Source organism: Microtus ochrogaster, chromosome 4 (genome assembly GCF_000317375.1).
Source record: "Microtus ochrogaster isolate Prairie Vole_2 chromosome 4, MicOch1.0, whole genome shotgun sequence".
In the NCBI taxonomy this organism is placed as follows: Eukaryota; Metazoa; Chordata; class Mammalia; order Rodentia; family Cricetidae; genus Microtus; species Microtus ochrogaster.
In genome coordinates this window covers 73,510,192-73,526,449 of record NC_022011.1, presented here as the reverse complement: position 1 = coordinate 73,526,449, position 16,258 = coordinate 73,510,192, and the positions used below count along the sequence as shown (strand labels likewise).

Genomic DNA, 16,258 nt, shown 5'->3' with positions numbered 1-16,258 from the left:
GATTTTACTACATATTAGTTTCATTTTGTGAGCTACTTGTTTAATCTTTAGGCCAAATTTTATTTATATAATTCTTTCAGTGAGAGGTGGCTATTTAGAAAACAGTGGTTTTGACCACCCTCAGCCACTATCATATTTCATAATTTTATGATAATATATGCTACACAGCTTCAACGGAACATTGATAAATAAAATATTGCTCAGCTACCATAAGAAAACTATCAGCTACTTATCATCAAATCTTTCAACTTTACATAAAGGGCAGATAAACAAGTATCTGCAGAGTTAGGACTAGAGCATCCTGGTTTGCCAAAATCCAATTTTATATGGAATAGGTGTAATAGGATACCAAACAACATAAACCTATCTTCCCTTTGGTCTTCTCTGCCTTATGTGTGGCACAACTGTTCCCCAGTTATGTAAACTGCAATCAAATGCACATTACAGCATCCACCAATATTCATTCATAACATTCCAAAGTTTTTGCTGAAACCCATGACAGAACTGACTGCTAACCTCATTCTTGGCTCACCTCTCATGTGGTGTGTGTGTGTGTGTGTGTGTGTGTGTGTGTGTCTTTTCTACTTCATAACTCTCTCTTAAAATCAGGAATCATTAACAGATACAATTTTGTGCATGGAGGAAGAAGAAGAAAACCCTTTAGCTTACAACTGAATGTCTATTCCTATAGAATTTTCCCCACCCATCATTATCCATTTAGGGAACTGTGCTGTTGCATAAGTGTGCTTCAGGGAGTGGGTGCTTCAATTGTTATTGTTTAAGTGGCACATTTGCTTCACTTTGGATCCCTGCAATGTTGGAATGAATATAGATGTGGTTATATATTTGAATACAGAAACAGCATTCATGAGAACATTGTGATCTGTTTTTTCTGCCATATTTCACAGTGAGAAGCCTACATAGTAAGTTCCTTAATAGTGCCAAAAAGCCAGGTGACATAAAAAGTTCTCCAATTTGCTAGGTTACAGAGTAGCATGCTCCTTAGGATATCTGACATAGACAGCTAATGTGCCTGCCTAGTACTACTCCAAGAATAACAATCGTGATAATTTTATTCTAAGTTTTGCATTTGGCTTTCAGTGTGGCCCAATAGCAGCATGTAGTATTTCCCCACCCAGTTAGCGTCAATTCCCAATAAGAATGTTAACTGTTCACTTAAATTTCCACCAATTCTGTTCTCAACATGAGACCTGTCAATGTGTGCCTAGGCTTTCTGTTTCATTAATGTGATTTGTAACTAATTAAATTTGACTTGAGGACTTCAATGGTTTTCCTCAACTTCACTTGAAAGGATCACACCCCAAGTAATCCTAAAACTTGACATTTTTGTTTAATTCCAAACCATGTGGGTAAAAAAAATCATTTGAATGAAATTAGAAGAAAATCTGTCAGGATCTACCCACAATTGTTTCACTTTGTTTTTTAAATTCCTGATGCTCTATTTATATGAGCCTGAGGCCTAATAATAAACGCTTTCCACTTACAGACAAAATCACTAGTCATTGAAACTTTTGCCAAAGGCAAAAAAAAAATCAAAAATCAAAAACAAATGAAAACACTAAACTAATTCTATTAAAATGCATTTCATACATGATACTTTAAATGAGCAAATTAAATCTCTGAGTAAACTTTGAAAACCTAACCACTCCCTATCATGCCCCCCTTTCTTGAGGCCTAGTCCCTATGCTTTGTGTGTTTCAGCGTCTTACAATGGCCTCCTGTTTTGTCTCAGTTATAACAGCCTACACCGTTCCAAGGTCTGACTGCTGCTTCTCTAAGAGTCGGAAGGCAGGAGGTCAGTTTGCTCAGGGACAGAGATCTTGTGCTCCTTGTGCCCCAGCCAGGATTTAACATCTCAACATGTTTTGGTAAGCAGTTAGTGTTGCCACACCATAGGAAAAACTGCTCTTCATATTATGTTTAGCTTAAAAAGAGATCTATACAGTAAGTAAGCCCCATAGCAGTCTCTTGTGAAGAAAAGGAAGTATTCTGGCCAAAGAGCAGCACTATAAACAAAAGCAATTCAAGGTCAATTTAAGAGAAATCTGTATTTGTTTCTGAAAGTAGCAGAACAAACTCCTACAGCATTTTGGTTTAATGCAATAAAAAATGTATTGTCGAGTTGTGGAGGTCAAAAGGCTGAAATGAAGACCTTGGCAGGACTATGACCTCTGTGATCCCTAGGAGAAGGAGTCTCTCCATTTCCTGCAGTTCTTCACAGTTTGCTGTATTCTTACGCTACGGCAGCAAAACTCCAATCTCTACCTCCACCCTGCCATGGCCCTCTTCCTTCTGTCTTTCTGTCCTGCTCAGATACAGTTTGAGTCTTAAGTGTTCCCTGCAGGTTCGTTTTCTGAACACCTGATCTCCCGTGGTGGCATTGCTTTGGGAGGCTATGAAACCTTTAACAAGTGATGTGGGATAGCAAAAGTCTGTCCCTGGGGGCCAGGTCTTTGAAAGCTATAGCCAGCCAATAGTTCACGCCCCACACTCTCTGCTTTCTGGTTTGCTGCCCTGTGACCAACCATTATCCATATTTCCACTGCTGTAGACAAAGCTGCTCTACCAGGCCTAATACGATGGCCTGAAATCTCCTGAGACCACAAACCCAAATAAATCTTTTGTATAGGCATTTTTTCTATTGTTGTGGACAGAATCCATAAACATGGCTTGATAACTATCATAGTTTGCATTTGTACATATCTTGAAATGAAGTTAATTCATTTTCCAAAAGGGTGACAGAAACTAAACTCTTTTCAGTGTTAATATATTTATGGTAAATGGCATCTCAACTGGCAAAGTGCTGGCCGAACAAGCATGAAGACTGAGGTCAGGTCCTCAGAGCCCACTTAGTAAAGACAGTCATGGTGGTGCTTGGCTGGAATCCCAGTACTGGGGAAGTCAGGTTAGAAACATCCCTGGGTTCACTGGACAGCCACTCCGACTTAGGCACTGGATATCAGGGTTGTCTTCTGGCTTCCACACATCTGTGCATTCTCCTTCAATCACACCCAAACATGCACACACGCACATAGCAATTTAAGGCTACCTATCTTTGGGGCTGGATAAAAGCACGTAAGTGAGAGAGTGCCTATTTAGTAGAGGCTCCTCTTTAGCAGCTACAATTCTGGCCACTTTAAAAAAAATTTACATGTGGTCAGAAAGCCTCTCCTCAGATGATGGCTGCTGTCACATGACTCACATCTGTACTTGAAGTTACAACAGGTACGCCTGTAAGAGTAAAGTAATTTACCTGAATTCCCTTTAGAGATGAAGCACCCATATAGAGAAACACTCCATATAACACTGGCATGGGGATAAACTGTAAACAAACAAAACAATTAGAAAACATGAGGCATTATTTTCCAACATGTGGTCATTCATTTTGCACCTACCACAGAGGGAGGAAAAGAGAAAATTAAAAACATTCTAGAAGCCAGTATGATACAGGGTTGGAGGACATAGTTCAGACTCTACCCCGGCATTTCTATCTGGGTAACTGAAGCAGTTACATAAACTGCCTGCACCTTAGTGTCTCAGTATCTAAAATAGACAATAGTGCAGTTAAGTGTTAGACTTACCCTAAAAGCCCGATGATCCCTAAGAAATGAATAGTATTATAAACTATTACTGCACCATACAAAGATTGATTATTAGCCACATAAAGACAGTTTACATTCTATTTTAAAATAGTAAAATATTTGGATTAATGGTTAGGAACAAAGTTTAATTTACAATTTGGTCCTAGGTTACGGCAGATATTTGTTAACATGTGCATTGTTCGAATTTCTTTTATTGGGTTAGCTCATTTTATCCAGTATCCTTTTACTTATATAGCAGAAATATATTTTTTCAGTGATTAGATACAAGAAACTGTGTAAATTAAATAATTCAATTAATATTTGATATTTAAGCAATCAAAATGAATGATCATTTGTAAAGCAACTAACATGCTGCAAGAATATCTGCCAGATTTATATCATAAAACAATCCCTCTTTACTGCTACTCAAAATTAATTTGATAATTTCAAATGTGAAGATTTCTTATGCGCAATGCTGATTTACATATGGCCTTAGAAATAAAAAGCTGTCTTTGCGACCACGGCATTGTCCAGTCTGTGCCACTCACTTATAGTAAATTACATCCAATCTACATACTGACAAAATAATAGACCCTTTAACCTGGGCCGGAGTACAGTGAACTCAGTCACTAGCTGCTCAGGAAGTGTGAGCTTCTCCCATAGCTTGAAAATTACAAATCAGAATTGTTGCTGTCAGGAAGTACGACAAAATTACACGTTCATGTACTTAAGGACTCTAAAACATAGGACAATTTTCATTCATACTTGGCGAAGGAAAATAATATAAAATTTTAAATAATATATCACTTTTATCTCATGCCATGCAATATTTACCAATTTATGTTTATATTAAACTGCTACCTTAAATATATTCATTCTTTGATAAGGGATAATTTTATTACCTTCAGAATACTGGTCATAAAAACGGATGAGCCCATAAGAATAAAAATCATGAGCCCAGTCACCCTCTGTTCTCTGATGCCGAGAAATTTGGGTTGTTCTCCTGGAGCAGAGCATTCTGATTCCAGCTTCAGGCTGTTGACATGTGTGATGGAGAGGACTGTGGCAGCCACAAACCATGGCAGGCCCATAATGGAGCACACACCCAGCATGACAGCCACCATTAACAGATCCAGGTGATAGCCACAACCTTTCTGTTTAAGACACAACAGAAAGAGAAGGGAGTGGTGTCAGCAACAAGTAACGGATGTCTTGGTTGTGAATAAAAACCACTTCCTGACAATACTGAGAGTCCCTTCATGGCAGATGCCCTTGAACTAAGCCCCTAAATACTGTTTCCAGCAGCCCGCTTCTTTTTCAGCAGGAGATGTTTTATTGGAAAGAATATTATAGAGCCTAATCTCCCTTACTTAGTCTCACTTTTGTCTCAGTCCATTGGCGACTTCTCAACAGTCAATGAATCCAGTCATCCCTTGAAATAAGAGCATCTGTGTTTCCTGCCTTCTCTCTAATTCCACCTTACTCTCACTGTCCCACACTTAAGTGTAGGAAGGAAATTGAGGAAAAGTAGGTGCCAGGGTGTTCAGAAATGGCTCTCTCTCGGGTTAGATCTCCGAGGAAATAGCTCAAAAGACACCCAAAAGGCACTCTTGGCCCCTCCAGCTGTGCCCTGTGGGTGTAGAAAGTGTAAAAACTCCAGAAGCTGCAAAACTCTTGATCTGTATTGTGTTCTGGTTCTTATTTTTATTTTTTAATACAACTTCATGAAAGTATATGCATCATAGTTCTGGAAATGCATTGTTGAAATCAAATGATGGCAAGCATGGGCCTCCAAGGGTTTGCATGAGGTTCTCTGTGTATATGCTGTGGCTATTGGCATGGAGTTTTCATGGGATTCCTAATGGTGGGAGCACGTGTGTCTCTGACTCTTTGCCTGTTCTTGGGACTATTTTCCTCTCAGTGGGTGGTTTGTTGAGCATTGATATGAGGGCTTTCACCTTGTCCTACTGCATTTTGTTTGTGTCCTATTTGGCTGTTGTCTCTTGGAGGCCAACTCTTTTCTGAAAAGGAACCAGAGCAGGTGAGTGACTCTAGGGGAGAGGAGAGATGGGAGGGGGCTGTGAAAAGTGGAGGGAGGAGGAACTGTGGGCAGATAAATTACATGAGAGAAGTAACTATTTTCAATTAAAAAATAAAGTTAAACACAACAAAAAACAAATCTCAGGCCTTTTCCTATCTGAGAGAAGTTGATAATGATAGTCAAAGGCATCTCATTAAGTTGTGATAACTAAATTATTTCATTCTAGAAGTCATTGAGAGTAACATGTGCTATATCATAAGCACCAACTGTATGTCAGGTTCTCCTATTAAAAAACCAAGTTTATTAAGGACAGATAATGTCAAATCATTGCTTGGTATTTTCCATTGTTCCTTAGCATAATTATTAACACACAGAAAACAATCAATAGAATTTGCAGATTTTTTTTTTGTTACAGTGTTTTATTATATAGCTTAAGTGTCCTGCAGTTCATTATGTAGACCAGCCTGGCCTTGAACTCATGGGCAGTCCTGAGTGGAATGGCTTTTTATAAGGAAACATGCATTCTTGAAATGTATCTTAAAATCCAATGTAACAATTTTAATTATAGAATAATTAGAGTAGTTACAGTTGTCCTGATAGAGATGACAAAATGCCAGGGGAGATCCAGAAAATGGAAAACAATTCCTGGTGAAAACATAACCAAAAGTGCACAGAAAAAAAGTTTGGCAAAACATTTTGTAAGCTGTAGTTTCAGAGTATAAAACTCAAGCCCTTGAAAAGCAATGCCTGAAGCAGTTACAAGTGTGTTTCGTCCCAGGGACTGCAAATTAGAATATGAATTAGTTACCAAAATTCCTGCATCTGAGGGGATTCAATGCAATTGTGTTTCGGAACTATTTTCAAGTTGTGATGCTACCCAAAGTGAGTGAGATCTCTGAGGAGTGCTGGGCCACACGCTGAAGAGCAAAAGAAAAAAAGATGACAGCTCCTGAAGAGCTGAGGATTTTTACATTTTTTTATTCTATTAGGAAATGCTGAACTTTCTAGGCATCCGCATATATTACATGTACTAATATAAAGAAAGTCTTCCTCAGAACAATGACTTCCTGTAGCTCGCACTAGTTTTTTAAAATATGATATAAGCATAAACAATAGAATTTTGGATTTCTGGAAGTGGGCAAGATAATTATTTCAGAGAAAATAATTTCATCTTTAAAATGAATACATGATTTCCCTTAATTATTCTGTACAATATGAATAATTTGACTGAATGGAAATAAAGCAGTTTGACATTTCCACTCATTAATCAGCATCCTTCTTGCCTTTCTTTGAAAATGTTTTCAAAAACTAGTTCGCTGCAAACAAATTATTAGCTGATTAGGCATGCCAGCCAAAAGGAAGTATCCCTTTGTCAGAGAGAGAACTCTGCACCTTGCAACATATTTCTGTAGCTTTTTTTTTTTCAAAAATAAAGACAGAACTGTAGCTTTTATTCTCACATTCATCCTTGAATCATGGGAAATGGACATATGGGAGGAAGAGGGAGCATAGCAACAGGTGATGCTGCACCAGACCCCACTAAAACCAACATGCAGCAAGACAAGAGGCCAGCCAAGAGGACCATCTGATACCCAGATGCCACCGCTGAAAAAAATCATTGCAAAGCTTGGCAGCAATTTCCTGCATCTGTCAAGTTAACCACATAAAAGACTATAGATTGACATGAAGAACCAGGCTGACAAAGAGGGCAAAAAAGAACATATCAAATGCCATAATCATCAAGGGGATGCGGTGCCAAATGAATGCTGCAAATGCATTCATTTACTCTGGTGATCTGGGATTGTATTGCTGTTTATTAAAAATGATGTCAAAAGAAGCCTGAACTGTCTACAGAAACATGCAGAAAATCCCAGAGCTGTATCTTAACAGAAACTTTCTTTTCTACAAAATAATGTCTCTCTTTATTTCCACTTCTACATAGCAAGCCCTAAACAATACCAAGCTTTTGTTTTTAATGCCTTTGAAAAGGATTCAGCTAACCCCTATGGCCTCCAACTCTAAAAGGGAAAAACAATTCTAGAGCATGGATTTAAGTGTACATCTATACAATATATAGTATTTTTCATGGTCATATTATGATATTTGTGACTGCTTTCATGCTTGCATGATTTCAAGTTTTGCTAATTTTACGCTCCCCATTCTCAGGTATAGTAAGTTACTTAACTAGTGAATCTCCTTAGCGCAACACTTAATTGTGTATTTACTAGCAAATATTATTGTAAGAACATTTTCTTGCTGTCATGAAAAATACCATGTAAAAGAAAATGAGTGGTTCTGGCAATACGACGAGGAAAAATCAGAAAGATATACAATACATTTGGAAGATACAGAAAATGACATGAATGCCGGGATGACCCGAAGAGATGATGTGCACTCAGATACACTCAGTGAACACCACAAAGTGTTTGACACAGAAATGGAAGAACAATTCCAGGCAATGTTGCAACCAACCAACAATTAGCTTTCAATTAAGAAAAAATTGGTAAAATCTGAAAGTGTAGTTTAGCTTGTGATTTGAGGATGTATTCAGGAAACATCTTTTTATAAATATGAATCTCAAGCCAAAGCCAGAAAACTTTAAAAAAAATTGAGTGTAGCAACAGGCACGTTGAATAGCCATAGAGTAAAGTGTTATTCTTAGTAAATAGTCTTCTAAGAAAGTATACTTTCATTGTTGTTAGGAGGAAAACCAACAATAGATTATATAATAATGGAACTTATAGGAGGAAAAGGCTCTATGCAGGAAGTAAGTTCTCTTGTTGCTAAATTCTGATTGGAGGGAACCTACTTTGAAAATATCTACATCCAACGTGAGAACAGAGCACTCGGACTGCAGACAGCTGGCGGAGGACAGCACAATGTGATGGGTCCTGTCTGATCTCAGATTTAAATTTTAACCTTTACATCTATGCTGATTTAACTGTGTAACAAAAGAGATTATGTAATATAGCCTTGTGTTTATTTTAAAGACAAATATTAAACAATTTCGTTCTTCATTCCATTCAATGCCATCGAGAACTTTGGAGGACCCTTAGACAAAGTTTTACTATGCTAGCAATACTCTCCTTGATTTAAAGGAGAAAAACGATGGATATATTTAGAACTTTGCAATAATCGCAAATGTCAAAGACTTATTTATTTGTATGAAGAACAAGGAACAAAAACAAAGGCCTGTGATCCCCAAGTCTGAAGCCTAGAAGGAGCAAGGGTATGTGACAGCTGAGAAGATGATACTAAATCTCCATCAATGTCTAGTCTTCTAAATATAATTCCACTAATGATTTGGAACAGTTAAACCTAGAGCAGTTTAACTCACAGTCTGGAAAGATAGCCAGGCTTCAGCAAGGTGGCATTTCTGCCTGTTATTACAAAGGCTAAACTACTCTGTTGAAAGCCAATCAATGACTTTATATCTTTTTCCCCCTAATAGTCCTTAGTTCAATTTAAAACTTCAGTATAATGAAATACATAGCTATTTAAATGATAATTCAGATTTATGGAGTTGACATAGTCTTTAATGAAATGTTCCTATATGGAAAACAGCAGGTAGTATATGTATTATGTAAAATATTTGCTTTGAGCTGGACATGTTGCATGGACCAGGAGTTCTGTGTAGCTAACCAAGGAAAAGCTACCTAGGTTTGTATGAAAAGCATAAGCAATGATGCCACTTTCATATTAATGAAATATAGAGTTTTCACTTTTTCCCTTTAACTTTTCATATTGTTTAGTTTATAAATCAAACTCATATAAAAACAGAAAAGTAAAGATATTTTTATTTTAAAAGACCAAGATGTATAGTATAGTGATCCTACATTTTAGCGAGTACAGGTTAATACACTTTGCAGCATCGTGCTCAACTGACTTTACAGAGTTGTGCTGAGCTGTGACTAGCTGTGCTGTATTAATAATAAAGTTGTGGTGATATTTGCTTTTTAATTAATTCTGAAACTATTAAATATTACAAAATTACATTAAATATATTCTAATTAATGAGGCTATTAAACTTATCATCTGAATTCCTTATTTTTAAAAATAAAATAAATTTTAAAAATAAAATAAATAAAACTTATAATACAAAATGGTTTAGTGAAGCTTTGGAGCCAATTCTTTCACTTCCGAAAACTAATTACTCAATGGCTTTTTTCATGGACAGTGGATAATTTTCTCCCTCATTTTCTATTTGTGTGCTTTTATCCCTTTCTCCTGTCATACTGCTGTACCCTGTAAGAGAGAGCAGAGCAGGCTGCCATGTCCTGGTCCTGGTCTCAGAGAGAGTGCCTTAGGTTCTTCCTCATTTGGGATGATATTAGTTGTGAACTTGTCATATATTGCATTTGTTTTTTGTTATTCTTAGTGTTTGATTACTTTGAACCTCAGTTTTCCAAGTTTTTTTTTAAATCATGGAGGAATACAAATTTTATTAAATCTTTCTCTGCATTGGTCAAATTGTGAATTGAATAAACGTGTGAATGAAAACAAATAAAAATTCCCTCAGTTGATATCAGTCGGTAGTATGAGCCATGAAAAACAGCAGCGTTGTAAGTCAGGGTCTCTGCTTCCTACATGGAGAACTGGTCAGGCCAACACACCAACAGTCTAGCACTTATTTACTTCATCGTATTTTTCACTTGTATTTGCATTCTCTATGTACCCAGGGTAGCCTTGAACTCATGCATCCTCCTGAGTCACTCTCCCAAGTGCTGTGGTTTCTGGTGTAAGCCACAATAGCTGCCATCCCTAAGAGTTCACAGAAAATGTGAAATAGATATTTTCAATAATTAAACATTTTATTTGACAAAAACCACACACAAATTTAATTAATTATATTTAAAAGAAGTTTCATCATTAGCTTCTTCAAGAGAATGAGGAGTGCCCACTCTCTCTAATATGTACCCCAAACTCCTTAATATAATTTATTATAAGCAACTGTACATTCTTTTTTTCTTTTTGCTTTTTCGAGACAGGGTTTCTCTGTGGCTTTGGAGCCTGTCCTGGAACTAGCTCTGTAGACCAGGCTGGTCTCGAACTCACAGAGATCCGCCTGCCTCTGCCTCCCGAGTGCTGGGATTAAAGGCGTGCGCCACCACCGCCCGGCGCAACTGTACATTCTTATAAATGTTTATTGTTATATCAGTGAAATAGTTTTCATAGATATTTTAATTATCCTAATATATTTATAAAATTGTACATAGCACAATAGCTGTTACTTCAGCCATAATTTTTAGTTTTAGAGACAAGCAAAGGCAGCTGACAATTTCTTCAGGTCAGAACAGAGTAAGACTGTACATGTCCTATTTTACAGGGATTGATTTTGATTTTATAAAAGTTTTAATTAAATATAATTACTTCATTTCCCCAACTCTTTCCTGCTCCCAAACCCTTCCATGCACCCTCCTTTTAACATCTGCCATGTTCCCCACCTCCCTCTCAGATTCATGGCTTCTTTTTCTTTATGATCGTTACATACATACCATACACACACACACACACACACACACACACACACACACACACACACTGAAATGTGTAAGTATGCACATATAACCTGCTGATTCCATTTAGTGCTGTTGTGTGTCTATGACTTCAGCGCTGATCTTTGGGTACTGGTTAACCAATGAGGGGACTCATCCCTGGGAAATATGAATTCCTCCCCTAGCAATCATTAGCAGCCTGTAGTTCTTGGTCTAGTAATGGACCTGGTGACCTTCCTCCTTTCATGCCAACATGTCTATCGGTGTTATCCTTGAGGTTTCATGGGTATAGCTTCCCTATCTCACAGCAGTCTTTCTGTTCCTCTGGCTCTTAACCGTCTTCTGACCCATCTTCCTTAATTGATTCTGATTATTTTGAACCATTCAATATTTTATCAACTTAACATTTATATAAATGATACTTATATTGCATAAAAATTGAATGATAGTGAAAAATACTTAATTACAATTACAAAACAGCAGGACAGAATATACAGTAAATAAAATCTATTTGTTTCAAAAGTTTGTTAGAAATCTGCAATAATTCTCAGAGACGTTACTTACAAACTATAGTATTTATAGCCAAAGTTTTCCTTTGTTTTAGGCATTGCAAACAAATAATATTTCTAAATGATGTAATTCAGTGAAACATACCTGAATACATGGTCCCTTATAATAATGAACATACTTGGTGTTAAATAAAAGAAAGAGGAATCCCAAACATAGGCAGATTGGTATAAAATGTACTTCACCAGAATTGAATATTTCCTTAAATCAAGGCTAAGCATGCTAAAGTTAGAACTGATTTTCCCGATGAAGGTAAGGTTTCATACTCTGGAGGTTAGTCAAATAGCACAAGCAAATTTTCATACCTCTGTGAGACAGTTTCCTGAAATCAATAAAAACTATGACCCTGAAAACAGCATTTCATGCTGAACAGATGAATACTCAGCACAGGTAGGATCTATGACCATCAGTTCCTACCAACTAAATGAGAATGATTAGTATAATGGCCCTTAAAACACACCTTCAGCTTGTGCTCTTTTCTGTTGATGATGACAGCTGTAATCTGTTGGTCCATGAAAATCAGAATTGTACAAAGCAAAGCTGGGATAATGGCAGCTATAATTGTCCACCATGGGTTTGGACCTAACGGGGTAACAAACCATCCACGGTCGTCTCTTGTAGGCTGAGAAAAAAATTAATCATACATATTAGTACCTAGATTGATAAATACCTAATTGAACTAAGTCATATAGATATAAATAGGGAATTCTTAATTATAAAATGGTTGGCTGAGCATTCAACAATAATGAACTGATGAAGAATTTACATCACGAAGGATACCATTCTAAGTGTGTTATCTTTCAACTCATTTTTTTCTACTCAACACTGTAAAGATGAAATTGAGGTATAGAACGCTATAGTAAATTGTCTAAGGTTCCTGGCTAGTAATTAATTGAGGCTGAATTTAAACTCCAGCAGGTTAATTAAAAACATAATCACAATCAATATCTGCATTAAGTAAATAACACCAACACTTACCATTTACTGTGGGCAAATTTAAAATTGCATATTGAAGACTATGTTAGAAACAAGATCATAGATAAATAAGATAGAACACTCTTTCAGTTTATAATCACAAGCAGACAAATAAACAGAGTGTTCTGATATAATATAGTAACTTATTTTAGGTATGTACAGAGGCTGCTGTACAAAAATTAAAAACAAAAAAACAGAAACTCAGTCACATCAGAAGTTCAGCAAAAGGTTCAAAACATGGCTAATTCTGGAACTGGATCCCAGAGGAATTCATTATGACAGCAAAAATCCTTTGATTAAGTCCTTAGTTCTGTTTGACAGATGAGAAAACAGGCTGAGACAGTAAGTTCCTGGCTTCAAGGGCATGCCCTGCCTTTATAATATGGCTGGCATTCTCATCCAAAGACTATTTTATCTGGTTTTCAAACCCCATCCACTCTACGGTTTCACCTCACAATAATGTATGTTCCTTAGTTTCAGAATGATTCCTTGGCATTAGGCATGTTGTAATGTATGTATACATTCCAACCATAATAGCTAAGAAGAAAATGTTTAAGTAGCCTTCTGGTTTCATTTCTATAATTCTATTTTAATATTAAATCTCACAATTTTATTCATACTGTGTATCATTTATTTCTTATTTTATTAATGTATATTGTTCACACTCTCAGGAAAATCTCATGTACTGGGGTCACAGATATCATTTACATAAAGATTTATAGACACAGAGAGATAGAAAAGTAGATAGATGTTAAGTGCTAGTTATGTTCACCTTGAAAACACTTGGTACTTTTAGTTTTGGCGATGGAATCCCAATGGCATAGTCAATTAAAACCATACACAGAATTGTAAGAAAAACTGCAAAATCACTCACTATGGATCGAACCTAGAAATAAAGAGAACGTTGTTACTTGGGAGAGCTATAAACAACAAGGTACTCAGAAACAGTCTCAAATCATACTTTACAAGTGCTGTTACTACAATGTTACCTTCTATGCACATTATAAAGTATTATTGCTAGCTATTCTAGAATTTGAATACATATTCATGCTTCTCGTACACACTTCTCAGAATAAAGATTTATTGACCGAAATAATGGTGGTCATTTTCCTTTCAATATTCATGTAAAGTATTTATTTCTATCCCAGGTATGTGAAAACTTAGAACACAGATTTAGGTCATTTGGCCTGAATCTGATGAATTTTAGGACTCTTGCATACAAGTTACATTTTAATATTATGAATCTAAAGGACCATTAAACAAAATTACCTGTTTTATTTACTTTAATTTTTTAAAATTGCTTTACTCAAGGCATGACAATTAGTAACATTCAAAAACAGTGTGGACAAGCTTTAAAAAATTCTTTTATTTAAAGCAAATTCTGTATAAATCAGTTTTGGAGCCATTTCTCGTTGTAGGAAGCCATTGTGTGGGAGTGCGCAGCACACAGTACACAGGTGTAAGTCAGAAAAGAAGCTCTTAGACACTGGCCTTCACACAGTTTCTCACTGGCATGGAACTTCACCAGGTAGGCCAGGTTCATGGACAGCCGCATGCAGGATTCACCTCCCCTCCAATCTCACTGCCTCTGGGATTACAGGTGTATACCAATACACCAGTTTTTTAAAACACGGCTTCTGAGGCTCTGCATTCTCATACTTCCAAGGCAAGCACTGCACTGACTGAACCACCCCTAGGTCCAACAAGACGTGCTTGAGTAATTACCCTTAAGCAGTTATCAGTTATATTGATTTTCTATTAGTATGCTTTTGCAACATGTGCACATAATACTTAGGATTAAGTTTCCAACATACAGAGAATAATTCAGTATTGATCAGGTTAAGTGGAGGTGGAGGAAATGAATCTGTCATATTAGCAAGGAGTAGGCGACAGAAAAGAGGCTCTCTGTGGAAGGGAAAACTTCTCCACACATTTACCAAAAAGGAATGCTTTTGAAATGGGTATCTCAACCCCGAAATATTTGTTTCCTCGGTTTTGTTTTCTATCTCATCCACTGTCCCCTTTTGTGGTGGAATCAAACATCAAAAAAGTTACTTTTCAGAGCTAAGTGTTGAACTCAACTGATTCTCTGTTTACTTCCCAAATATGCAGATACAAGCATGGTGGATTAGGGGAAAGGGTTGATGCTTTTAAAACAAGAAGACAGTTGTCTAGAGAGCATTGCAGGGTTTCTCCGTTCAACCTCTTAGTTACAACACCTTTGAGCATCAAATGACCCCTTCTCAGGGGTTGTCTAAGGCCATTGGAAAATACAGAGAGCTATATTATGATTCATAACAGTAGAGTACTGCAGCAATGAAGTAGCAATGAAAACAAATTTATGATTGGGGTCCCCACAACATGAGGGCCGATATTAAAGGGTCACGACATTAGGAAGGCTGAGAACCAGGGATAGACAGGGTAATGGCTGCTCCTCTGAGGTACCTGTCAGGCTGGAATAGGTCCCTCTGCCTACTGGGAAAGAACGCGATACTCAGTGATATGATGTGTGCTTAGACTTTCCAAAACTGTAAGTGGGAAGGGAAGTGTTGACCCTTTCCGTGAGAGGTAAAACCTGAAGGGCTTGTGCCACCTGAGATACCTGTGTCACCAAAGTGCCTCCTCTCCAGCCCCTTCCCTCCCACCGCCTACCACTAACTCGCCAATTCCCTCAGGACTAAAACCTCTCCGTGGTTCCCTTCATTCTGTCTCTAACTCTCCTTTGTTCTTAAGAATGTGGCATCTCACAACCGTCCTTTAGTTTATGTTTGGGTCAGGAATATTAGAGCCCAGGTACCTTGGTTGGGAAATACCGGCTTGTCTTGAACTGCTTCAGGGTGGCTGACATGGTAACTGTGGAGAAGAACAGGATCACCGACCAAAAGAGAACATCTGGCACGTAGGGGTGGCCATGGCCACAGGCTCGCCCAACATACTCCCCGTGCAGTGATCGGCACTCCTGCCCGGGAAGGAAAAGAGAGCTGGTAAGGAGTCCACGGCTTTTCTTCCAGAAACTAATACCTGATCAGCTGCAGCTGTCCACCGATGACTCGCACAAGGATTTAGATAAGGTATTTATTTGCCTTCAAAATTCTACTTGGATAGGTATTAAACCTAACTATTAAGTTCAAGATAACAGATGTACTTCAAGTGTGGCAAGTTTGATAATGCATAGTTTGTACTAACATCAGAAACACGACAAAGCATTAAAATGTATCATTTTCACCATTTTCGACACCAACAACAGAGACAGATGTTTTCATTTATATTTGATATCTGAGAAAGTCAGGGCCTGGAGAGGTTGAACAGTGTACTTCAGCCTCATCATGTGTGGTGGAGCTGACCACATGCACCACTCCTGCAGGGGGTTATAGCATATTAAAACAATATGATTTAGAGAAAGTTGTTTAAAACTACCAAGAAAGAAAAGAAAGGCAACAAGAAGATGGTGATATACAATTAATGAAATGGACTTTCAGTCAGATATGGTAACTATAGAATTCAAAGAAAAAAATGAAGAAAACATTACTACATGAGCAAGGGAAAAATCATGTCTATTAATCTGAGATATATATATA

General features: G+C 37.3%; 1 protein-coding gene across 6 annotated transcripts in view; it reads right to left on the bottom strand.

Annotated features, from left to right (window-relative positions):
* The window catches only part of Slc4a10 (solute carrier family 4 member 10), a 223,431-nt gene that overhangs the window by 24,002 nt on the left and 183,171 nt on the right, over positions 1 to 16,258 (bottom strand). For all 6 annotated transcript variants that reach the window (XM_005346462.3, XM_005346463.3, XM_026778880.1 and 3 more), the window contains 5 exons: positions 15,478 to 15,639; positions 13,453 to 13,566; positions 12,166 to 12,327; positions 4,505 to 4,756; positions 3,275 to 3,343 (listed from right to left, as the gene is read on the bottom strand). In XM_005346462.3, the coding sequence (XP_005346519.1) occupies positions 3,275 to 3,343; positions 4,505 to 4,756; positions 12,166 to 12,327; positions 13,453 to 13,566; positions 15,478 to 15,639 (759 nt within the window). The remainder of the gene's footprint in view (positions 1 to 3,274; positions 3,344 to 4,504; positions 4,757 to 12,165; positions 12,328 to 13,452; positions 13,567 to 15,477; positions 15,640 to 16,258) is intronic.